General features: G+C 50.7%; 1 protein-coding gene and 1 long non-coding RNA gene across 10 annotated transcripts in view; one reads left to right on the top strand and one right to left on the bottom strand.

The window, feature by feature from the left end:
- LOC121202334 (uncharacterized) overlaps positions 1-5,716 on the bottom strand; it is a 6,926-nt gene extending 1,210 nt beyond the window's left edge. The window contains exons 1-4 of the long non-coding RNA XR_005897866.2: positions 5,412-5,716; positions 5,151-5,318; positions 4,813-4,950; positions 1-4,721 (exon numbers count right to left, since the gene is read on the bottom strand). The exon at positions 1-4,721 is cut by the window's left edge and continues 1,210 nt beyond it. This is a non-coding gene — a long non-coding RNA (uncharacterized LOC121202334). The remainder of the gene's footprint in view (positions 4,722-4,812; positions 4,951-5,150; positions 5,319-5,411) is intronic.
- Positions 5,717-8,243: 2,527 nt separating this feature from the next.
- The window catches only part of sulf2b (sulfatase 2b), a 37,538-nt gene continuing 20,781 nt past the window's right edge, over positions 8,244-25,000 (top strand). For 2 of the 9 annotated variants that reach the window (XM_029155084.3, XM_029155091.3), the window contains exons 1-4: positions 8,245-8,527; positions 24,315-24,531; positions 24,783-24,903; positions 24,974-25,000. The exon at positions 24,974-25,000 is cut by the window's right edge and continues 92 nt beyond it. In XM_029155084.3, coding sequence (XP_029010917.1) covers positions 24,363-24,531; positions 24,783-24,903; positions 24,974-25,000 — 317 coding nt within the window. In that variant the 5' untranslated portion in view covers positions 8,245-8,527; positions 24,315-24,362. The other 7 variants (XM_029155090.3, XM_029155087.3, XM_029155089.2 and 4 more) reach the window with 7 other exon arrangements.

Below are 25,000 nucleotides of genomic sequence, written 5' to 3' on the forward strand. Positions count from 1 at the left end.
GTGTGTGCCTGTCGTAAGATGCTGATTTGGAGCCGGTTTGAGGTGTTTGTGTCGAAGCTTGTTGCCACAAAGTGTGAGACAACAGCTGTGTGGGAGAGTGTTGCACTGTGACATGGAGGCTGTTTTTAGCATGTTGCTGTGCATCAGTGTGAGCCACAGGTATTGATTAAAGAGGGAGCTGGTTGCAGCTATTAATATTTGAAACCCATCTAATGGAGGCCTTTGAAGCTGAACAGTTTGAAGTGCTTTGACAAAGTTCAAAACTCCAGGCTGAACTTTTAGTGGGTGGTAAATAACGGACTCTCCATCTGTGGGCTGTTCTTCTGGTCACGAGTCATAGTCGGATCTGAGACGATCGCACAGCGGTTCGGCCTCAGTTATCATCACATTATAGCTTCACAGATCAACAGTAACGTGGATTTTAGATTTTAGCTGTGGAACCTGAGGGCAGGACAGCCTGTGATCAGGTTCTGCTGATGTGATACACTTGTACTTGAGGTTTCAGTTGGCTGTAGTTGCATGCACTCCCATCCCGGTGTTTCTCCTCATACCTGGTGCACAGCGATGAGAGCTGCGTGGTTCAGACTAGTTTCTTGCTGATGTTCAGCTCGTAGCTGTAATTGTTCAGCCTTTTGATCCTCTTCCTCGCCCGTCCACTGACATATCGATAGGCTGCTCCCTGTGGGAGCCATTACTGCTGAGTCTGTGGAGAGTGGGTGTAGTTCTGCCTCCTGCTGTGTTGGTCCGCTTCAATCTCTTCAGGTTCTGACTTTAAAAGAAAAGACCTTCATCTATTATTGAGTGGTTGGAGCAAGCTGCCTGATTGCACCAGTGAGGACACGGAGGTGAGCACCAACCAGAGAAATGTGGGGAAAGTCTAATCAGGTCTGCATTAAATGATTGGATAGTTTTTCTTCAGGAATTAAGAGAATCTCTAGAGTTGTGATTTGGCGCTATATAAATAAAATTGAATTGAATTGAATTGAATTGAATAGAAGGAGGAAGGAACTGGAACCTGACTCCTCAACTTTCCCTTTTAGACGTGTTTGATGCTGGCGAATGAGCCGCGACCCGGCTCCGCCCCCTGCCGACCCGTGTCCAGGTGCTGTGGACCCGGGTCGGCATGGGAGGATTGAACACTGGCAGTGACTCACTGTGACTCAGAAGCCGGTCTATATGCAGCTACTGCAGGCAGGTGTGTGTGTGAGTGTGTGAGCTGCCGCTCTTTGGTTTGTGTTTCAGGGTGTGTCGCGATCGCTTGAAGCGCCCACCATCGCTGACACGCCGCGGCCTGTGCAGACGTGCTTCAGGCACTTGAACAGATCCAGAAACCTTCAGGTGCCTTTGCCTCTCTTTTGCCTGGTTTGCAGCAGCAGAGATTAGATTCAGAAGTCACAAAGCAGTTTAATTCCTAGTTTTCTTCAGTCCCGTTTTTAACGCGATTACAGGTGGTTGTGCTTGTGGCAGTGGAGAAAACACACATACCAGAGGAACAAAGACGCCTTGTTGGAATCAAGTGTTTGTAAATTGGTTTGTGCACTGACAGCAGAAGCTGTTGCTATGGTTACAAACATTATGTTTAACACTGTTGTGTTCATCCTGAGCAGCAGCATAGATTTTGCATTCTATAAATACGTTGTAAACCGGACAGCTCAAGGTGGCGGCCGCTTCATCACAGCAAGGTTATCCGGGATTTAGATCCAGAACCTGGACTGAAGCTGGTTCCACAGAGAACCTTTGCCTGCCATCCTACGCGTAGAACCACTAGAACCAGCAGTCGACCAGGAGCTGTGAGGTCTAAGAGACAAAATGAAGCTGATCATTAGGAGGAATAGAAGTGTGATCTGATTCCTAGTCAACACATCGTGTCTAATAGAAACGCTTTGCAGTTGGAAACCTCTCTCAGTGAAAGTGTTGTTACTGTAGGTGGTGCTAAAGGGTGGAAGTGTCCATCCGTTGGTCATTATGTTGGTACTTAGTGAGGACTGAACCCTGACGTCTTTGTAGAGCTACCGAACAGGCTGATTGAACTCGGATCCAGCTGCTAACGCGTGAGAACGTGCCTGCTGCTGCTGATGGACCGTGTCCTGGTGAAGCTGCTGTTCCGCAGCCTGTCGCTGCTTTGGGTGAGGAGCGCATTTCTTGAAGGTTTTCTCAAATACGATACTTTATTTGACCCGTACACACACGGAGTAGCAGCGAGCGGCCTCACACAGGGAGCTAGCGTGAAGTGTCTTCTGGGAGCAACGCTCGAGCCACTGAGCCCCAAAAGGTGAAGGTCAGTGAGACTGCGCTCATCTCAGCATCGCACCATTCTCCTCTTTAAAGGCAGAACGGTCCGTGGCCGTTCTACTGGTCGCTCATAGTGTCTTTGCTTCCAACAAAGTGAGGCTGCTGTGTGAAGAACTTGGACACATGAGCTGAAACGTTAACCTGATGCTGGAAACGTGAATTTCTCCATTCCTGCTGAGGTTCTTCTTCTAATCAGATGAATTCCCTCTGGGTGGTGTCAGGGAGCCTCCAGCAGCTCAAGCAGCTGAACCCATCACCTGCTCAGTCTGCAGTGCGTGGGAGCCCATCCTATCACTTCTCATTTAGGCTGCTGTTGAAATGAATTCATGTTAAGTCATAGCCTCGGAATCCGGAGCCCGTTACATTTGCTAACTGACGTAAGTCATTGCTAACACAGCACAGATGTGGCCGCGTCTGAGCAGAAACAGTTGAGTGAATGTGCTGTGTGCTCAGCATCAGCGCTGCTTGTTAGCGACCAGGACAGCAGCTCCTCCGCGCACGCGTCCGCTGCCTCGGCTTCATGCATGAAGTGAGAGCTGCGTTTGTCTCTGTTCGTTTGTCTCTTCGCTCCTCTCCTCCCTCCGTTTTCTGGGCCAGTGGTGAAACCGAACGCCTTCGTGGTCGTCATCATCTGCCTTCTCTTTTTGGGCTTTTCTGACCTTCTTTCATCCCCGCCTCGAACCTTGTGGGGTCGTTGGGGTCACCTCCGTGTCGGCCGCATGCAGCGTCGCTGACAGATGGAAAATCCATAATCCTGAATGTACAGATCTGCGGCTCCTTAAATCCTCCTGAGCAGGAACACACCAGCGCACTCACACTGACAGGTGGTGTTATCACATCTAAGTAACAGCCCCCAGACCCGTTATCACCACCCACATAACAGTCGGCTCTTATGAAACCCTCTGCTCCTGAAGCTGTTTTAGCATTTCATTGAATTTACAATCAGTTGAATTCCCATTTTGTTGCTTACGGGGAAACTGGTTCTCAACAATAGATACATAAGTGTTTTAGTTTAGCTTTTAGTTTTCATCCTCTTGTGGCTCAGTGGGTGGAGCGTGGGTCTGAGAGGGGGGAGGTTACCTGTTCGAACCCACGTGTGGCTGCTCACTGCTGCTCCTTCTGTGTGTATGGGTTAAATGCAGAGATAACAAATCCCCCAAGGGTCCAATAAAGTCTGATTTATCTTGTCTTAACAGTGCTCTGTGGACTGTTTCTTTAGATGTGAAACAGTCCAATGCTGCTTTTTGGTGCCAAGCTGTTACTGAGCATCTGATCAGTTTTGTTTGAGTCCACACCCATCAGTCAGTGAGAGAAACACAATGAGCTTAGTGGTCGCGACCCAAAGCGCCAGAAGCCTCTGCTCCGTTGCTGCTTTAAGAGGTCAGCATGTTGGAGAACAGTGACATTTAAAACATGAAGCTTAGAGGAGAGCTTAACAGTATGAGGATCCCCAGGAAAACCTCCAACTAGATCGTAGAAGTCCTGGAAATGTCCTCCTCTCATCACCATATGTGGAACTGATACTATTTATAGCTGAACCTGCAGATTCCAGAGCCAGTTCAGTTCATGACTCAGTGAGATGGACACTGTCTGGTTTCTGTCATGGCATCAGACACAGTCTTCTTCTGTCTGAGCAGCAAAAGAGTGGAGGAAAGGAACTGATGGTGGATGTGAAGGATTCAATTGTGCGTCCGAGTGGTGGAACAGAGGAGGCTTTCTGCCGCCATTCACAGCAGAGGACGACACAAGGACCACGGGTCCATTTACTGTGACTCACATCAGTGTTCAGCAGGACGGTGCCATAGAGTCTTTGTCATCGCGGACTGTAAATCATGGCTGATTTGAGGAAACCCCGCTATCTGTAACTGCTGTGTGTGTGCTGTGATGTCCAGCTGTTCACACTGATCGCCACCAGCTTCCAGTGGCCTTTTGCTTTTACAGTAACTGAAACAGAGCTCTGGTTCCTTCACAGCGCTTGGTTAATCTAATGACGCATAGACAGGGGTCGTTTCACATCCTCAGCACTGGAGTGAAAGCCTCCTCTGAGCGTCCTGCTGTCGTGATGCTGTCCATGCGTTGGAAAGGTTGTTCCTGTCTGTCCTGCAGTGTGTGTGATCAGAGAGAGGAAGCACTTTTCCTCTGGTTTGTAGTTTGACTCCACCATCATGAGGAGTGTGTGCGTAATAAACAGGAACCAAGGTTGTTGCAGAGGATGAGAGAGGAGGGAGATTCTAGATGGAGACGATGGCAGCAGCTGAGGGAGGACAGAGTGAAGGTGATGGTGACCTTTTAATATTGATTAGAGCCTCTTGGTCATCAATAATGTGATAGAGATCTGATAGGAGGCCGTCTGGAAAGGGACCTGGTCTGACTCTGCTTTGGCTCCTTCCAGCTGCTCCACTGCAGACAGGCAGCCACACGTGTTCTGCCTAGAATATAAATAATATATAAGAAATCACAGTCAACCTTGATGTGAGCAAATTCCACTAATTGGAAAATGCAGCTGTCAATCACACACACCTGACTTGCTCCTGGTCCGTGTGTGTTGTAAAGATCCAGGGCAGGTCTGGGTTCCAAAAACGTGGACCCGAGCCCGTACCACACTGCTGTTTCTGCTGATGCAGCGATATTTCAGAGACGTTGTTTCTCATCTGTTGGCTGGAAACCACACAGGTGCTAGTTACAGTCCACTGACATGTGACACAATCATAATGAACAGCAGTGTGATGGAGAAAAACAACATGGCAGTTAGACCATGAATGTGTGGTTCCGGCCAACATTCAGCTAAAGTCTATTAGTAGGAAGAGATGAGGCCATCACACATCTGCTCCATCGCACCTACAACCAGCTGAACAAACCTGACGCCTCAGTGAAGATCCTGTTCTTTGATTTCTCCAGTGCATTCAACACCATCCAGCCTGCGTTGCTGGGAGAGAAGCTGAAGGACATGCAGTTGTGAACCAGAAGGCTGCAGCTCCATGCTGAGGATGTTCTGAGTCTGTGGGTCCAGTGTTTTAGGCTGTGGTCTGTGGGGCAGCAGCAAGAGTTGATCTCCATTCATGCAATAACATGTACAATAAAACTTTAGCTACTAATTAGGTAGGTTTATGAATAAACACCTTCTGTGTGTCCTTGGATCCAGGCAGCTTATCCTTTGTGACCCGTCCGTCCCTCCTTTTCTCGTCTTGTGTGTGGTCTGACTGATGGCACTCTGTGTCGGGTATGACGGGGCCTCCAAAGAGAGGAGCCGAAGTGAAAAGAAAGTGAACAAGCGAGCCAAGATGGATGGAGGGGAGAGTGTGTGTGTGGGTTCGGGGGTGGCAGCACAGGGTCAGTCTAATTTGCAGCTCACTGAATAGAAACAAGCCTCCTCTGACGACCGGGCCGGGTCGGGGCCTGGGTCGGGTGACTCGAGAAAAACAACCATGGGGGCCTGGGTCGGGGCCTGGGTCGGAGCCTGGGTCGGGGCCTGGGTCTGGCGCTGGTGCTGGGTCGGGGCCTGGGTCGGGGCCTGGGTCTGGCGCTGGGTCTGGTGCTGGGTCGGGGCCTGGGTCGGGGCCTGGGTCTGGCGCTGGGTCTGGGTCTGGCGCTGGGTCTGGCGCTGGGTCGGGGACTGGGTCGGAGCCTGGGTCGGGTGACTCGAGAAAAACAACCATGGGGGCCTGGGTCGGGGCCTGGGTCGGAGCCTGGGTCGGGGTCGGGGTCTGGGTCGGGGTCTGGGTCGGGGCCTGGGTCGGGGCCTGGGTCGGAGCCTGGGTCGGGGCCTGGGTCTGGGCCTGGGTCGGAGCCTGGGTCGGGGCCTGGGTCTGGCGCTGGGTCTGGCGCTGGGTCTGGCGCTGGGTCTGGCGCTGGGTCTGGCGCTGGTGCTGGGTCGGGGCCTGGGTCGGGGTCTGGGTCGGGGCCTGGGTCGGGGCCTGGGTCGGGGCCTGGGTCGGAGGAGGATGGCCCGCGCTGCTGGTAGCTGTAGTTTGTCCAATTAGGTCTGATTTCTGATGACAGAGCTGCAGTGGCTCATGCTGGTCACAAACCTAAAAAAGCGCTGAATGAAAGAAGTTGATTGGCCTGAACCTGATGTCATAGGTTTGCCTCGCAATGTGTGTGTGTGGGATGAATGAGTGAGGCTGCTTTCCTGCAGGCTAATTCATTTCTCAAGCTGAACAATGCACACACACACACACACACACACACACACACACACGCACACACATGCACACACACACACACACACACACACACAAATGCACACACACGTGCACACACACACATGCACACACATGCACACACACATGCACACACACACACACACACACACACACACACACATACACACACACACACATATACACACACGTGCACACACACACACACACACACACACACACATATACACACACATACACACACACAAACGCACACATACATGCACACACACACTGTCATTGTGTTGCAGCCGTTCTGCTGTGAGACGACTGCAGCCGACACTGTTCATCATGCGCTGACACCTTTTCTTTTTCCATTCTACCGTTTCTTTCTCATGGGAAGAAGCTGCTTCAGTTTTATATCTGAGAATTTAAAACTGTCAACAAAGAACAACACAGTGTTTGCGTTCAGTGGCCCCACTTCCACATCCGCAGGGAAAGCACGAAACCCACTAAGCCTTGAGGACCTCCCTGAGCTACATGTGAATCTGTGTCCTCACACTGGACCTCAGGCTCCCAGAGTGGAGCAGAGCAGCACCGTCGCTCAGCACCACTGTCCAGCGGTGACGAGGTTCTGGCCCATTGAGGGTGTGTGTCTGAACGTGCAGGAGTTAGAGGACCACATGCATCAGAGCCAGCTGTGCTCCTGTAAAAGGTGATGGAGGCACAGTCACTGTGTTGTGGAAGTCAGGAAGCACAGCACATTGATTTGTGTGGAAAGTGTGTTTCACGTAAGGCAAAGGTGTGTGTGTACCCGCAAAAGACATTGTTTAGTCTGAAGTGTTTGAGTTAGTGTGTGAGTGGGTGAGTGTGTGAGTGTGTGAGTGTGTGAGTGGGTGAGTGGGTGATTGGGTGATTGGGTGAGTGGGTGAGTGTGCGAGTGGGCGAGTGTGTGAGTGTGCGAGTGGGTGAGTGTGTGAGTGTGTGAGTGGGCGAGTGTGTGAGTGTGTGAGTGGGTGAGTGTGTGAGTGTGTGAGTGGGTGAGTGGGTGATTGGGTGAGTGGGTGAGTGGGCGATTGGGCGATTGGGTGAGTGTGTGAGTGTGTGAGTGGGTGAGTGTGCGAGTGGGTGAGTGTGCGAGTGGGTGAGTGTGCGAGTGGGTGAGTGGGTGAGTGTGTGAGTGGGTGAGTGTGTGAGTGGGTGAGTGGGTGAGTGTGTGAGTGGGTGAGTGGGTGAGTGTGTGAGTGGGTGAGTGTGTATGGGGATGTTTTCTGTCTAATGGATGAATATAGTCCGATACCCATTCACTGTCTGTCACTTTTGACCGGAAACACCACAGGTGAAACATCAAAATGTAATGAAAGAGGTGATCATCACTTTTATATCGGTCAATTTTGTCCCGACCACGACCAGAGTTAAAGGAGTTCCAGGTCATTGGTCCTAGAATTCTGGACCCAAGCAGGCGTGAGAAGCAGCAGCTGGTGCCTGGAAAGGACCGGAGTAAAAGCCCCTTGAACCGGCAGCAGACCTGCCTGCGTTGGGTCTGGTTCGGCTCCAACAGAAGAAAGTTAGCAGCCAATCAGCAGCCTCTCCTCCCCAGCTGGGACGCACGGACCAGCATGCATTTCACCAACCTGTCTGTCCGTTCGCTGCGCCTTGCTCGTCTCTCGCTTGTATTTTTTTCATTTTGTGTTCGCTGCTCTTGGCTCCGCCCCTTCCTGTGGAGGAGAGGGCGGGCTCTGAGCCTCCTCATTGGCTGACAGCGAGGCTCAGAGCCCGCCCCCCCCCTCTCCCCAGCTCTGCCCGGCGCGGGGAGAGCGAGAGTGAAAGTGGAGGCCGGCGGACGTGTAGCAACAGATGGCTTCACGAGCGGCGGCTGCGCTGAGGAAGTGCGGGACGCCGTCACGCTGAGGAAGGGCCAGGGAGGGCGGGTGCAGCAGGTCCCGGCGCCGGAGCAGAGCGAGAAAAGACAGACAGACCACTTCCTCCTCCTCCTCCTCCTCACACAGGGAGTTTTACGGTGGATTTGCAGCAGCAGCATCCGTCGGAGGGACCACCTGCTGACGGACCGGAGGTCCGGACGACGAGCGGGGCAGGTACCACCACTTTCCGCTCTCTTCCTCGTAGTTTTATCAGTTTCAGCTGGTGAGATGACGTCTCAGCTGCTGCTGTTGCTGCGGTGCGTTCAGGGCCAGTTGTCATTTGTGGGCTCATTTGCACAGCGTGTGCGTGAGGCTCAGTTCTGCTTTAGTTGAGTCACTTTTTGTGGGCGGTGCAGCTTCGTCTGTGGTGTTGCTCTACTTGTCTGATCTGCTCCTCAAATTAGTGTTGAGGATGTGTAGCCATTATCACACCTAACCGTGTGTGTGTGTGTGTGTGTGTGTGTGTGTGTGTGTGTGTGTGTGTGTTACTTCCTGCTTTCAAAACACGTGGAAGTGTGTTTTAGCTGCAACTCTGGGGTCAGACAGACAGTCAGTCAGTCAGACAGACAGACAGACAGACAGACAGACAGACAGACAGACAGTCAGTCAGACAGACAGACAGACAGACAGACAGACGGGAGGGAGGACGCTGTTCCACCCAGCTCTCTCTTAGACTCATTGTGTTATGTTCCACTTTTCCTACGTAACAAAAGGCTTCAGAGGCAACGGAAAGCAGCTCAGGCCACAAGGTGACAGAAAGACACAGAAAGCATGAAAACAAATGGCTACGAGCCGCTAAAGAGGAACACGAAGCTGATGGAGCCTGGTGCTGATGGAGGCCCGCGTGCTAACGAAGCTGGTCCAGCTTCAGGACGGTTGGAAGGACCCTCAAAGCTAGCTGTGCTAGCGTACGTAGCAGCAGCTCAGGTCCAGACAGAACCAGAACCAGAACCCAAACCTGATGGCGGCTCAGTGCTGATGAGCGCTGTCGGACGCCTCCTGTTATCAGCTGATCCAGGCTGACGGACTGATTGTGGTGGCTATTGACATCCGTGTGAGAGACTGTTGGCTGATATTTTAGCTTCTTGGTTACATAATGTTGAAGTTTAGTCACATTCAGGACAGTTGACTGACACACTGTGTGATGATGACGCCGTGGCCTCAAGCTGCCTCTCGACCTCGTCTCTGTTGTCTCCTCGTATTTCATCAGATGCTCAGATTGTGCAGCTGCTGTGGACGTGACGTTACGGACGCTGGAAGTCGCGTCGCTGCTCGTCTGCTGCGTTCATTGGATCCCACACAGTCGCTGCTTTGTTACGCCCTGAACAACATGTCCACCGCATGTTCGTCTCATGTCTGAAGCTGCAGAGCCGCAGTGCACTGAGACAAATCTGACCTGAGAGCTGTCCTATCGGTTTAAAGGCTGCAAGAAAATACAGAAAACCAAACTAGTTTTGAGCCAAAGTCGACATGAAGCAGCAGTCGCTTCCTCTGAGAGCGGCTGTTGGACAGTTGTTTCCACGGTTGAGTTCAGACGCTCACAGTGACTCAAAGGTACAGGAAATATTAGGAGAACAGCACACGGACCCGGACCAGAACCAAAACACACTATATGTTAAACGGTTCTAAGGTTCTGTACTTGTAAACGTCGAGGCAGCACTTTATCAGGATGTCTGTTGGGCTCGGTTCTGATTCTGTTCTGTTTATTTTAAAACCTGCAGTTTGTGTTTGTTATTGTCTGAAAGTGATTCGAGCAACAGTGATTAAGTGGAACAGTGAACCCTGAACAGCGTCAGCTGATCCTGCGGAGTCCAAGGTCAAAACCATGGCAACGCAGCCTGGCGACCTTCGAACTCGTTACAGTCGATAGTCTGAAGCACGTGAGGTGTGTGTTGTGGGTCAAAATGAGGGCAACAGAACCAGAAGGTAAAACCTGTTCAGAGCGACGTTAAGACTGCAGAACTGTTACATTAAGCTGCGTAACGTCTCTGCCGTAGGCAGTGCATTCTGGGTAATGGAATCACATTTAGCTGCTTCTGACTCCTGTGTTGGCTCAGACATGAACCTCTCCTGATTTCATCTCAGAGGAACAATGACCCAGCTGTGAACGCAGCCTTCTGGTTTTGAGTCCGTGCTGCGTTTGAGGGACAAAGAAATGAGACGACCTGTGAAGTCTTCGCTGTGGCATCGACTGTAGAGGAGCCTTTGACATCCTGCTGCAGCATTTCCTCCAGGATTGAGTTTTTCAATGTGACTTTACATCAGCACCTCATAAATCACCTCATAAAGCTCCTGCACTTTAATTGTCCTCTCCACTTAGTTTCATCCATCCACTGAGACGGACGCTCACTTAGCTGCTTCATTTTTCTTAGAATGGTTCTGACTGGTGCTCGCTCTCCTGCAGCTGTTACATGATGGAGCCGTCCTCCCACGCTCCAACACAATTGATGAAATTGGTAATCGTTACAGGCCACTGCTGCGGAGCGGCTGACCTTCACACAGACTCCGGAGGATGGAGGGAGGCAGGAGAAGGAGAAGCAGAGGTTCTAGTTGGAATCTGAGCTGCTTTAGAGAGAGGCAGCTCCTGCTGCAGGCGCATCCACGACTACATCCACCTTTTGTGGTAATCTGTGAAATCTGGGGTGTCGCTCGCAGAAAACCTCACATTTAGTCACACCGATCGGAGCTGGGAGAAACATGACTGGCCCCATCGAGTCAGCAGAGGTCAGAAGGTCCCTCGGAGGAGCTGACTGTGTGGTTCTGAGCAGGTCCACCTTTAGTTCTCTGCATCACACGTGAGTGAGAGTGATAAAAAATAGAGTTTTTTTAGAGAGATAGAGAACGTGACCCTGCAGTCCCGTTTCCTCTGTTACCAAACCTTTGACTTGCTACGTATGAATAGCTTTTGCTGCATCATTGTTAGCGGCTCATTGTCCTGCGGACGCCCCGTGGACGTCCCCATCAACGCCTCCTGGACGCCCCCGTGGACGCCCCCATCAACGCCTCCTGGACGCCCCCGTGGAAGCCCCCATCAACGCCTCCTGGACGCCCCCATCAACGCCCCCATCAACGCCTCCTGGACGCCCCCATCAACGCCCCGTGGACGTCCCTGTGGATGCCCCATGGACGCCCCCATCAACGCCCCCCATCGACGCCTCCTGGACGCCCCCATCAACGCCTCCTGGACGCCCCCATCAACGCCCCCGTGGACGCCCCCGTGGACGCCCCCGTGGACGCCTCCTGGACGCCCCGTGGACGTCCCTGTGGATTCCCCATGGACGCCCCCATCAACGCCCCCATCGACGCCTCCTGGACGCCCCCATCAACGCCTCCTGGACGCCCCCGTGGACGCCCCCATCAACGCCCCCATCAACGCCTCCTGGACGCCCCCATCAACGCCTCCTGGACGCCCCCGTGGACGCCCCCGTGGACGCCTCCTGGAGGCCCCCGTGGACGCCCCCATCAACGGCTCCTGGACGCCCCCATCAATGCCCCATGGACGTCCCTGTGGATTCCCCATCGACGCCCCCATCAACGCCTCCTGGACGCCCCCATCAACGCCTCCTGGACGCCCCCGTGGACGCCCCCATCAACGCCTCCTGGACACCCCCATCAACGCCCCCGTGGACGCCTCCTGGAGGCCCCCGTGGACGCCCCCATCAACGGCTCCTGGACGCCCCCATCAACGCCCCGTGGACGTCCCTGTGGATGCCCCATGGACGCCCCCATCAATTCCCCCATCGACGCCTCCTGGACGCCCCCCATCGACGCCTCCTGGACGCCCCCCATCGACGCCTCCTGGACGCCCCCATCAACGCCTCCTGGACGCCTCCTGGACGCCCCCATCAACGCCTCCTGGACGCCCCCGTGGACGCCTCCTGGACACCCCGTGGACGCCCATCCTGTTCAGTTGCTTCTTCTGCAGCTCCTATCGCTGACTGTGGCTTCACAAGTACAAGTGCTGAATAAAACTGTAGCCGTCAGACATGATCTCACGACGCCCCAGCGGATGGAAAGCAGGAGAGGTACCGGTTGGGCCGGAGTGTGTGTGTCCGTGGGGCCCCATTAGCCGGGACATGCTGTGTAGAAATGGAGCAACGTGATTCGGACTGACAGAACCGGGTGAAGACAGACAGCGGGGGAAGTTTCACATGAAGGTTGCTGATGACTTTAATGTCCTGTGGGGAAACGGGTTGGCGCTTTCCACGGTCACCTCTTTTTCTGCTTCAGCCCACAGCCCACGGAGCAGGGACACACCTGAGACCTGTGGAGGAAGAGTAGGAGCTGACAAGAAGGTGTGGACCTGAAGGGGGGAGGAGCCAGGCCAGGCAGGGGGGAGGAGGAGCCAGGCAAGGCGGGGGGGGGGGGCCAGGCCAGGCAGGGGGGAGGAGGAGCCAGGCAAGGCGGGGGGCAGGGGGGAGGAGGAGCCAGGCCAGGCGGGGGGAGGAGCCAGGCAGTGGTGGGGGAGGTTCAAAGTCCAAAGTCCTGTGCCTTTAATGTGAAGGGCCATCTCCTCTGATGACACTGGACGCTGAACGGCACCATTCAAATTCACAATAATGTTGTCACCATACCAACATTTTGGTACCGGTACCAATACCAGCAAGTATTCCGATACTTTTCAATAGTTTTTCTGATTAAAAAGAAAACGCAAATCATTACTGACTTATTTTAAAATCTTACAACAATAACATATCAAAATAAAACTCAACATACTAGGCTTTTCGTATTGCATGTGAATAAATAAATGTTGTATATATGCCTGCGCTCCTCGTACTCAGCTGTAGTTACAACATGGTGACGTCAGGTTACCATGTTAAATACCAGTCCCATCCAAGTGCAGTATAGTAGTGTCTCAGTACCGCGGTACTAAAGTACTACCGCTGTACTGTGCAACCCTCCTGCACCAAACATCATTTTGGTTGACATCAGTTTGAGTTGTGGCTGGTTGGTTGTTCTTACCCTCATGCCCCACTCCTCACCCGGCCAGTGGAGGCAGATGTCCGTCCACCATGAGCCTGGTTCTGGTATAAACGTGCAGCATTCAGATGGAAAAGCTTCCTTTGTTTCCACAACTGCACAAAGAGGCTTATTGGAAAGCTAACGCAGAAGCTCGTCAATATGTTCAGTGTGTTGTCAGGTGGAAGCCAGGTTCACAGAAAAGCCCACTGGATGATCGGAGGCAGAGGATTCACAAGCTGAAGCTGAAGCTGGACCTGGAGTTTCAGGTTGTGGACCTGGAGTGTGAACAGACCACCAGCTCAGTTAATTGGAGATGTTGTATCGCCTCCCTCGTGTCTGCTGCTCTTTCTGTTCCTTTCACGTTCACATTCACACACAGCCGCCCTGTGGTGGGAACCAGCACAACGGAGCGAATGGAGAGCGAAGCCAGAAAGTCATTACTGTGTGTGTGTGTGTGTGTGTGTGTGTGTGTGTGTGTGTGTGTGTGTGTGTGTGTGTGTGTGTGTGTGTGTGTGTGTGTGTGTGTGTGTGTGTGTGTGTGTGTGTGTGTGTGTGTGTGTGTGTGTGTGTGTGTGTAATCCCACCATCAGTATTCAGGTCTCGCTCTGTAACAGAAGGAAGGAAATTGAAGAGCGAGAGAAAGAGAGGATTGAGAGAATAAGAGGAGGGGGTGAGGCGACAGTTCAACATGGAGTCCTTTTGATTACAGATGGTAAATGTGCCTTCACTCACTCACCACCTCCTCCTCATCTTCCTCCTCATCTTCCTCCTCCTCACTCCAGGGAGTTCAGGTGGACGTGTGAGGAATGGCTGAGGTGTGTGTGTGTGTGTGTGTGTGTGTGTGTGTGTGTGTGTGTGTGTGTGTGTGTGTGTGTGTGTGTGTGTGTGTGTGTGTGTGTGTGTGTGTGTGTGTGTGTGTGTGTGTGTGTGTGTGTGTGTGTGTGTGTGTGTGTGTGTGTGTGTGTGTGTGTGTGTGTCTCTCACAGGGCTGATGCTGGGAGGCGTTCAGGAAGGTTCCAACCTGTCGTCGCTCACGGGCGTCCAGGAGCTGTTCTTTGTGTTGCATTTACTTTCAGGTTATTTCAACTCTTTTTTAAAGAAACCTGCTGTAGTTTTCTCAAACTTTACTTGCTGAACCAGAACAGCAACGAGTGAATAATTGCCTTTAGAACCACGAACCCTGGCTGCTCTACTCACTCCGGTGTGAGTGTGTTGCAGTCTGGACCCCGTAGCCTCGACAGTAAACAGCAGCTGATTCTGGTTCAGCTCTCCTTCCACTCCTTCCTCCAGGCCAGTGGGTGTGCTTTTAGTTTCACATGTTTCTGATCACTAGCAGAGCTGGGAGGGAGGTGGACGGATGACACTCGATGAAGGACCGTTTGACCTGTTCATTGGGTCAGTCTAGGTCATGGTGGGTGGCCTGAGGTTCCAGTGCCCTGTAGAAGCCAGCCACTGTTTTCTGAGGAGGCACACACCTGTTTACATCTGTGTGTGTGTGTGGGTCGCAGTCTAGAAACCAAGGGATGAGTGAGGGAGACATGTGTTCTGCCAGAGACTTTCTATTCAGTTGATGAGGCTGAAACTAAAGCAGCATTAAACCCTGCATTTGTCAGGTTTGGTGCTCAACACACTGAAAGCATGATGCATCAGAAGGACTTGCATGGTTACAGTCTGTACACGCAGGTGTGTGTCCAGTGGTCGTCTCCCAGCAGAGCCCCTGCTCTCCATCAGTCTATTTCTGTCTTTGAGTGGGAAGAATGGTTGAACCGCCCGACGGGATGGAGAGAGGGAGTGGGAGGAGGAGGATGCTCGCCTCATGATGGATTTTCATCCTCTCGTTTTGATCGACCTGTGTCGCTTTCTGTTGCGACTGTTTTGTTTACAGCTGCTAATAAATTAATTGGGTCTCACCAGAAGAGAGCGAAAGCTAATACTGTGATGGAAGAGGAAGTCTGCTGTGGATGGAGGGGGAGAAGGGCACGCTAAGTTCAGCCTCTCACTGAAGAACGTGTCCAGCTGGTTTGAGGTGTCAGGCTTCAACTATTTTTCATGTTAATAACGTATTTATATAAGTGTTTATAACAGTAAATAATATGTAAACAATTAATGTTCGGCATGAGGGTATAAAAAGATGGAGTCAGTCCAGATGCAATTTCATGTTTGTCTTGTGAAAACCTGGCGAGTAAACTTGTTCCGATTCTGAGCGGGTAGAAGATACGTTCTTTAAAACACCATCCTCTCAGCAGCCCTATGGCCCCAATGCCTGTTTTCTGGGGTCTTCTGGAAGAACGGTATATCTACATTCAAATGAATTTATCTGCAACCTTCCTAATGTAGGTAACACTTGTATGATAGAAGCTGTAAAAATCAGTGTAAAAAAATCAGTGTAAGTGTTACTGATGCGATGTTAATGAATCATAAAAAAGTTAAATCTTTCTGTTCTGTCTGAAGAAAATACACTTTTAGAATAAATATCTCAATATTTGTAAATAGAGTCATCTGCAAGTTCTAGCTTCCATGAATTCATGTCACAATTAGTGAAGATTAACTCAGTAAAAGGTTATGAGATGACTAGTGTGGATGTGTAATGTTTTTCCACCATTGTAGGAGTCATATCTCTGCCTAGCAACAACTGATTGTGGTCAGTGAGGTGTCATTTTACTCATTAGAAGCGAAGCAATTGACCTAGAAGCACCAACCTGGGACTGACAGGACTCCAAGCCAGTGAGAGCCACCCACACATTTTATGGCCTACTGTAAGTGCAATAAAAACGTGACCAGACTTCAGACTGGCTAAAAAGAGTGATTGTGTAACTTCCCAGAATGTAGGGCATATATGACCATTTTTTATTTAGCTAGTGATTAGCTTAGCAGCAGTTGTTTTTGGCTCATAACTCACCACATCTGATAGCTAGGCTGCTTTGGCACATGTTGTTGTGTTCCTTAGATCCATAGCTCTCATTTGTGTTGCAGATTATTACCCTTTTTTATTAGGTTTGGATAAAGTATCGTAGTGGTAGTTCCACAGAAGCTTTGTGTGGGCTAACCCTGGCAGGGCCTGGTGCTGTTGTTAGCGTCTTACATTCTTGTTTCTTATTGAGGCTGTGTTTGATGCACGTACTGTAAAGGAGACTTATGTAGCTTTGCAGCACGAAAAGTACTGCTTAAATTGATGTTAAACGTGTCTTTGTGCCTTCAAATATAGTGCAGTTATGATGCATTCAAACCACTGAGGACCATCGTTGGAGTCCCTGTTGGAGCCCGGGGGGTTCGAACGTTCAGACTTTTGTTTAGTTTCCTTCCTGCCCTCCGTGAACATCAGGAGGAAGTTTGACTTATTTTAGCATCACTGATGCGTCCCTTGTCTACATTTAGCTGCAGACAAAAGCACAGAACAGACTTTAGATCCAAACAGGAAGCAGAAGGAGTCAGGTGTTGAGTCTTATCCCACAGTGACTATGAGAACTGTCGCCAGCAGCTCTGACTCACTGTGGGTTTCGGTCTTGTCGCAGAATGTGTTGATCTCATGTTTCCTCAAGTGGAGGAGATGGAGGCTTCAACAACAGCTGCTTCTTTGCCGGCGAATGTGGCCTCAGGGACCCAGGACACACGGGCTACAGGTGGAGGACGAGGGGAGGATGGAGCTGATGACCTCCCATTCATTTCGCCTGCAGCTGTTTGTAAGAGAAAGGAGATAAATAAATAAAGAAGACAAAAATGCCCCTCTCAGCAGAGGACGACCTAAATCCTCCTTTGGCTCCTCAGAGCTGTTGTTTCAGAAACCAGAGAGGGGCGTCCTGGGAAAAGCTGAACTGAACTTGGCCTCAGTGGTTCAGCCGTTAATCAGAGATCGCAGTAACAGAACCATGTGGAACCAGTACCAAAGCAGAAACTAGATTGAGTTGCTAACAGATTCAGATCGGTAGCATCGGTAGGAAGGTTCTCCGCTGGCGTTCTGTGGAGAACCTAATACTGATCAGCCTCTGGCTGAAGGTGCTCCTCTGTCCAGCCACACACTGTGTGGGGGTGGAGGTGTCTATAGTGAGGAGTTGGACCAGCATCCTCCTCTCAGCTACAGCATGGAGGGGGTCCAGCTCCACCCCAGAGCAGAACCAGCCCTCCTGATCACTTTGTCCAGTCTGTTACTGTCTGCTACATTCATGCTGCTGCCCCACAGACCACAGCCTAAAACACTGGACCCACAGACTCATAGAACATCCTCAGCATGGAGCTGCAGACGTTGAGCTGCGGTTCACAGCTCTACGAGTCTGCTTTGGGTAGAGTGCCTCCAGCTGCAGACTCCTCACACCTCGATCACTTAAAACAGGAGGGAACACGTGTTTATGACAGCAGAGATTTACTGTCAGTGAGGAGGAACGAGATCAAACAATTCAATTCAATTTTATTTATATAGCGCCAAATCACAACAAAGTTATCTCAAGGCACTTCACAAAGTTAGTTTTAAGTCCTCACACAACTAAACCCAACAAATCCCACATGCAGCAAGCATTTAATTTGACAGCAACAGTGGAGAGGAAAAACTCCCTCTCTAATGAGGAAGAAACCTCCAGCAGAACCAGGCTGGATGTGGGCGGCCATCTGCCTCGACCGGTTGGGGTGAGAGGATAGAGAGATAGAAAAGCACAGCAACAACAACAAGCAACAACAAGCAACAACAGAGCACAAATCTGACGGTTGGACCAGAGACTAGAGTGGACACAGGCAGGATGGTTGGATCCACAGCTGTGTGTGTGTGTGTGTGTGTGTGTGTGTGTGTGTGTGTGTGTGTGTGTGTGTGTGTGTGTGTGTGTGTGTGTGTGTGTGTGTGTGTGTGTGTGTGTGTGTGTGTGTGTGTGTGTGTGTGTGTGTGGTTGCCATCTGGGTCGTGGTCGGTGTGGAAGAAGCAGGTGAAGCTGATGGACGGACAGACGTCAGCGCTGTTTGTTTCAGGTTCCCGCTGAGCTGATCATTGTCAAACACTGGCCACGCTCCAAAGCGCCTGCACAAGGTAACACACGGGACACGTTAGTAATTAGTGTGTGTGGGTGGTTCTGCCTCCTGCCGTCGGCTGCTCCAGCTGGTTAGGCACCACATCCATCATGATCATCGCGTGTGTGTGTGTGTGTGTGTGTGTGTGTGTGTGTGTGTGTGTGTGTGTGTGTTTGTGTGTGTGTGTGTGTGTGTGTGTGTGTGTGTGTGTGTGTGTGTGTGTTCCCCAGGCTCTGCCTGAGGTCAAAAGGTCAAGCAGCACTGCAGCTAACCGCTAACTGATTAGTTCAGCTTGCTGCTGGCACACACACGCAGCCAAACGATGCCAGGCACCAGCGGACTGGAACATGCCCCCCCCCCTCTCTCTCAGTGGAACATGCCCCCCCCCTCTCTCTCTCAGTGGAACATGCCCCCCCCTCTCTCTCAGTGGAACATGCCCCCCCCCCTCTCTCTCAGTGGAACATGCCCCCCCTCTCTCTCTCTCAGTGGAACATGCCCCCCCCTCTCTCTCAGTGGAACATGCCCCCCCCCCTCTCTCTCAGTGGAACATGCCCCCCCCCTCTCTCTCAGTGGAACATGCCCCCCCCTCTCTCTCTCAGTGGATCTTGTTTCTAAGGCGCCTCTATGGCTCGGTCATTGCACAACCTGGAAACTCTCCTGTTTTCTCACCTCTTTCTCCATGTTTCTGTCTTCATGTATGTATAGATTATACAGTGTGTTTGCTCATCTGTGCTGTAGAAACCTAAGGACCCCCCAACCTCAATCCATACCTCTGCAACCTTGTACAGAAGAGGCTTACAGTTCCACAGCAGTATGTTTATGTGCTGTAGCTAACATGTGTCATCATCAGAGCTGCTGCAGGTCAGCAGTTTGCATTAAAGCTCATGCACAGCAGCTTAATCTCCTTTTTACCCAGAAAAGAAATGATGTGCACAGAGATTTATGATTCATGTTGCATCTACTCATTTATTCATTACTCTGACTCATTTTTACAGGCAGAGAACTTGCCCAAACTGTTTTTCTCATTTCTGCCTCCCACCGGCTCAGAGAACATTAATCATCACTGCATTTCATCTTGTCTTCATTATTGTACATCTATATTTGAATCTTACACTAAATTGTCTGAAAGTGGTACAAAATGCAGATGCTGGGCTTCTGCATCCAGACTCAACACATGGCTGCTTCAGGGTGCTTTTGTAGAGTCCAGACGTTCATAACGAGGAGAAACCCACCCAATGCTTCCCAGCACCGCGACAGACACTATTATTTACTCCCATCCGTAAATTGTATTTTTGCGCCACGTTGAGTTTGCTTTTGAGCTGATGGGTTTATGGCTCTGAACGTGTAGAAGCTTTTAGTCCAATCACCAGATGTGAGCAATTTGTAAAAAAACACAAAGCACAGTGAAGAGTAGTTGTGATAAAGGCAAACACACACATAGGAATCTGACAGCAAATGGATCCTGGTGACTTGTTTGGACTAAATAGAGCTCAAATCCTCAGTCAGATCCACGGTGGTGCAGAAGCTCAGCGTCTCAGCTGCTTCAGGACAGGACGTGAAACCTTTGGCCTCATAGATCAGACCCCCTAATGGCGCCAAAGATGAGAGGAGGCCAGAGCCGTGACCGTGATCCACATCATGGTGTTTGAGCTAAGGTCTAGTTTCAAGCTGGAAACTGGGCTCATGTCCTGTTGGACTGAAACATTTTCACCAGTCGGAGAACTAGAAAAAGACCAGAATCATTTGAAACAGATGAGATGGACACAGCAGACGGTGTCTTCATGTCTGTAGCTGTTTAAGAGCAGCCCATAATATTCAGGATCATGCATGGTTACCATGACGACAGTAGTAAAAAAGAAGTGTCCTTTTAGCAAGTTGGACTCTCTCCTGTGTCTCTATCACCTGCACCCTCATCTGCTCCTGTAACATTCTGCTTCGTCTTTGCGTTCACTGGAAACACACAGGCTCACTATGTTAAGCTGCTGTGTTTGTGCTGGATCAGGAACCTGCAGAGCGGTGAGGAAAGCAGGGTGAAGGTACCAGGAACACAGAGGAGCCACGGGGTTCTGCTACGATCCCAACGGCTGCAGTGATCACAGTTAGTGAGTGGTTCCTGCTCCTGAGAGGATGAACCCTTTAAATGCAAGTATGCGTGACCTTTGCTCTGACCCTGAAAAACAAGTTTAGGCTCCGTGTGTCATTTGTCGTCCAATCTGCTGTTTGCCTTTAAAGCCCTTGTTGACGGATCAAACCGGGTGCGTTCAGGTTCAGAGGAAGCAGAACGTCCACTGTTGGTGCAAACAGGGAAGTCGTGGATTGATCCGCACAGACGTTCTCATAACAAGGCTGAAGACAAAGTCACATAATCTGACAGTTACCAAAGCTGAGTCTGTCAAGAAGAGGCTGCAAAGCCGGAACGAGTCATTAGGATTCAGCTGTGGCTGGTGATGAGACCGTTCACGTCTGCTCCTCCAACATGGACACGTTGAATCATTTATCTGTCTCTCATCGCTTCCTCATTAATGAGACTCCACGGAAACATCATCGTCTCTGCTGCTATTTCCAAGCCTCAACCAGCCTGAACCTGGATGCAGGGTGGAGTCTGACGCTGAATCCAGTTAAAGCGACTGCACATTTCCCACCGACCACTATGTGACTCTGCAAACTAAGCGATGATCCCCGGCACAGTCAACGCACAAAGTTATTCAGAACAACAAATGAAAGGTGAAATGTAGCTTAATGGTGCATCTGTGATCGCAAAGAGAGACAATGGAGGCAGAGCTGCAGAGAGAGCAGGGGAGGGACTGAAAAGGAGGGAGTCGGTGAGAGAGGACGGAGGGAGCGAGCAGCAGCTCAGCTGTTGTTACAACAGTGAGCGAGAGCTGTTGCCACGGGGACTATTACCACATCTACCGCCGCGGCAACGGCCAGCTGCACGGAGCTGCACAGAGCCCATGAGCAAGGCAGCAGCGAGGACCACGAGGAGGAGGTAGGATGCTGAGCTGAACGAAGGGGACGAGACGAGGGGTTTCCAACGTCATCCAGTGGGAAGTGAGAGAGACAAAGAGGAACAGAAAGAGAGAAGTGGCGTCTGAACTGAGGCCGGACTCTGGCTCGTCCGACGCTCCGGCCTGTTTGGGTTTGTCCTCTGATTTGCTTCCTCATAAGAACGGATGAATCTGCATCCAAACCATCTTCTGTCCGTCCTGCTCCCAGCACTGAACCTTAAGCTGCGTCTGTCCAAACATCCCACCTCTGTGGCTTAATTTAACTCTACAAGCGTTTTCTGATAGTTGACCAATAAATGAATTATGAGCAGCAGTTGGACATGAGGGTTAATGAACAGACAGCAGGTGTAAAGGTCACTGACACACGATGCACTGCATTCTGGGTAAAGCTTTAGTGCGAGACTCGAGCTTCGTCCATTCAACCTTCTCTGATTTAGTGAGGACTTCTGGCTTCTGTCCAGCTCTGACGAACTAGACCGGACAGCTTCTGCGGCGTCTCTGAATCAGCAGGTCCTCAGCCCTCAACGAGATCAAATGCTCTGCGAACATTAAACCGGTTAAGACGTTGAACTCTTCAGCAGCAGCAGCTGTTTTGCTCAACGACGTCTGAGTGGAAAGAAACGTCTTCAACAGGAACTCGGGAGACGTCAGACAAACGGTCATTTACTCAAACGCCCCATGTGTAAATCATGACTCAGCATTTGGCCTCGACGGCGAGAAATAGACGACTGCATAGTTTCCCTTTTGTTCTCTTACTCAGTAACATGATACGAGTGTGAAGATGCTGATTTTTGGGAAATACTCTTGTTGAGCCTTGTTGAGTCCCCTGACTGGAAGTGTTATTGTGTCAATGCTGCTGTAGAAGCTGGAAGTGGAAGTCGCATCTGAAGAGCGGTGTGATGGTTGTGGTGGCAGAGCCCATCAGTTATGGGACCGGTACTTTGATTCCTGGCTCCCAAAGTGTCTCTGAAGCCCAGGTTGTGTGAGGCGTGGGCTCTGGATGGACGTGACTAATATGCTAAACTGACACCAGACAGGAAACATCAGCTGACGTATGGATCAAGGCCAAACCTATCCAGACCGCAGCTGGCCAAGGGCCTCGTTTGTTGCCGTGGCAACCACTGCAACTCATTATGTCGAACTGGCGACTTTTCAGAGGAAGCCATGGGCTGACCTCTGACCTTCCACCGCTTCACTGGGACACGTTTAATCTCCTTCTGGTTTCTCTGCATGTGAATGAGCTGGTGCTGATGAATATGGAGCAGCAGGTGGTGTCAGCGCCCGATCCGTTATTGACATGCGCCACGTTTCATATGGAGCCAGCTGCATCAGCTCCAGGCCCGCCCACAGCTCATGAATATTAATGAGCAGATAAGATGTGCTGATAAAGCCGCGGGCAGCACATCAGGGCCCCGGCCGCAGGATTTATGATCCCACTGGAGTTTGAGGCTTCGTTCCTGCTGCTGGAGAGCGTGACTGCACACATAATGTACTGGAGCAGGAATCCGTCTGTAACTGGAGGTATTTAGGCGCCAGGCTGCAGGTAGTGATGGTAGATGTTCAATAACAACCGCTGTGGGGTTTAATTTTGGTTCACAGACGTTAAAAGACACAGGACTAAGAAAAAGTTTAGGAAATATTTCTGAAGTTCATCTTAAAGTTGAAATAAGAATATTAATATTGTTTTTAGAAGTTAGATGGTTTTCATTTCCCGTTTTATGGTTTTTATTAGCTCAGCATTTTGAGGGTGAAGCTTGGAATCAGAAGGCATTCTGTGTTAACCTTTATTGTGAAGGAGCTCCTCAGGCGTGTGACTCATACGTTGAAGGATTTGTCTTACACGATATTTATTATTCAGCACTTTCGTTCCTCTCCGTGCTTTGTGCTGCTCTGCAGGCTCCTCGGCCCGAGGTGAACTGAATATCAAATACAACCAAGTGAGATCTTTGTTTCTCCAGACTCCACTGTGAATATCCAATGAAAGCACCCGCTTCATCTCCAGTAGCTTAACGTCAGACTAGCAGACCTGTGTTTGTAAAAGCAACAGAAAAATGGTTGTGAACAGAGCTTCAGCTTCAGGTTCATGATGCTGCTGGTGCTGGTGAGGCTCCAAAGATCTATGATCACAATCAGATTCCCATGCGGAGAGAGAGAGTAGTCAGTATATCTCTCTCTCTCTCTCTCTCTCTCTCTCTCTCTCTCTCTCTCAGCAGGTTGCTTGTAATCTCAGTCCATTCACAGTCGGTAGCTGCCAAACCACTTTAACATGACAGCTTCACCGCCAGCACTGTACACACCAAGCTCTGAGGGGCTGTTACTTACCACATAATCTGCATGTTGCACCCTGCTGTGCACGCACGCGCACACACACACACACACACACACACACACACACTTGTGCACACATGCCCACACGCACACACACACGAGCACACACATGCGCGCGCGCACACATACACACATACACACGTACACGCACACACACACACATGCACAAAAAAAACACACACACACAACGCACACATGCACGCACGCACGCACACACACGTGCACACACTTGAGCACACACATACACACGTACACACACGCACGAAAACACACGCGCGCACACACACACACACACACACACACACACACACACACACACACACACACACACACGCACATGTTCCTCGCTCCTGCTGTGTGACTGATCGGTTCGTGTGTCTTTATGTCAGAAACCCGTGTAATAACTTGTGTGATGGTTTTACCTCCTGTATTGCTCCATGTTTCTGTGAAGTTGTTGTGTCTCAACTCGTCAGCTGCTGAGTGTGTCAGTAACCGCTGCAGATGTTTAGTCTCCACTGGATCAATTCAAATTTTTTTGGCATTTACTCTAACGGAACTGAAGCTGTTAAAAAAATCGCAAAATCAGCAAATATATTTTATAGGAAATACAGAAATGTCTGTTTGTATCCAGTGTAAAACAGTATCATCATCAAACTGAATTAATTTGTTTCTAGACGCTGAGGCTCCACAAACGAAGCAGCTGATTGGTTGAAACGAAGGAGATGAAGGCCATGGCGGGTCAACTCCTCCTCTTCCTCTTTCTCTTCCTGACACTCGGCCACGCTCGCTTCCAGTCCAGCCAGCACCTGAAGCCCCGCCTCCAGAGAGACCGGCGCAACATCCGTCCCAACGTCATCCTAGTGCTGACGGACGACCAGGACCTGGAGCTGGGTCAGACGTCCGCCTATTATTAGTGTCGCTTGAATTACTGGTCTAACTACAATATTGCCCTGCTATATGACAATAATAATAAAAAAAATGTTTCATATCTATTATATATGATATGACATCTAAAATCTAAAGGATCCAACAGTGAGTCAGACATGAAACAATAACTGAACAGACCCCAGAATTTAACTCTTCGGGGACTCCTGAACCCGACCTACACATCACTTATGCTTTGACTTTGCTGTCATCTGAAGGTTCCATGCAGGCGATGAATAAGACTCGTCGGATCATGGAGGAGGGCGGCACCTCGTTCTCCAACGCCTTCGTGACCACGCCCATGTGCTGCCCGTCGCGCTCCAGCATGCTCACTGGGAAGTAAGTCAGCAGCCGCTCTGCAGCAACGGAGCCACAGCACAGGCCGCTGAACTGTAGTCCATTTCTCCAGGTACGTCCACAACCACAACACCTACAC

This window comes from Betta splendens, chromosome 7 (genome assembly GCF_900634795.4).
Source record: "Betta splendens chromosome 7, fBetSpl5.4, whole genome shotgun sequence".
NCBI classification, from domain to species: Eukaryota; Metazoa; Chordata; class Actinopteri; order Anabantiformes; family Osphronemidae; genus Betta; species Betta splendens.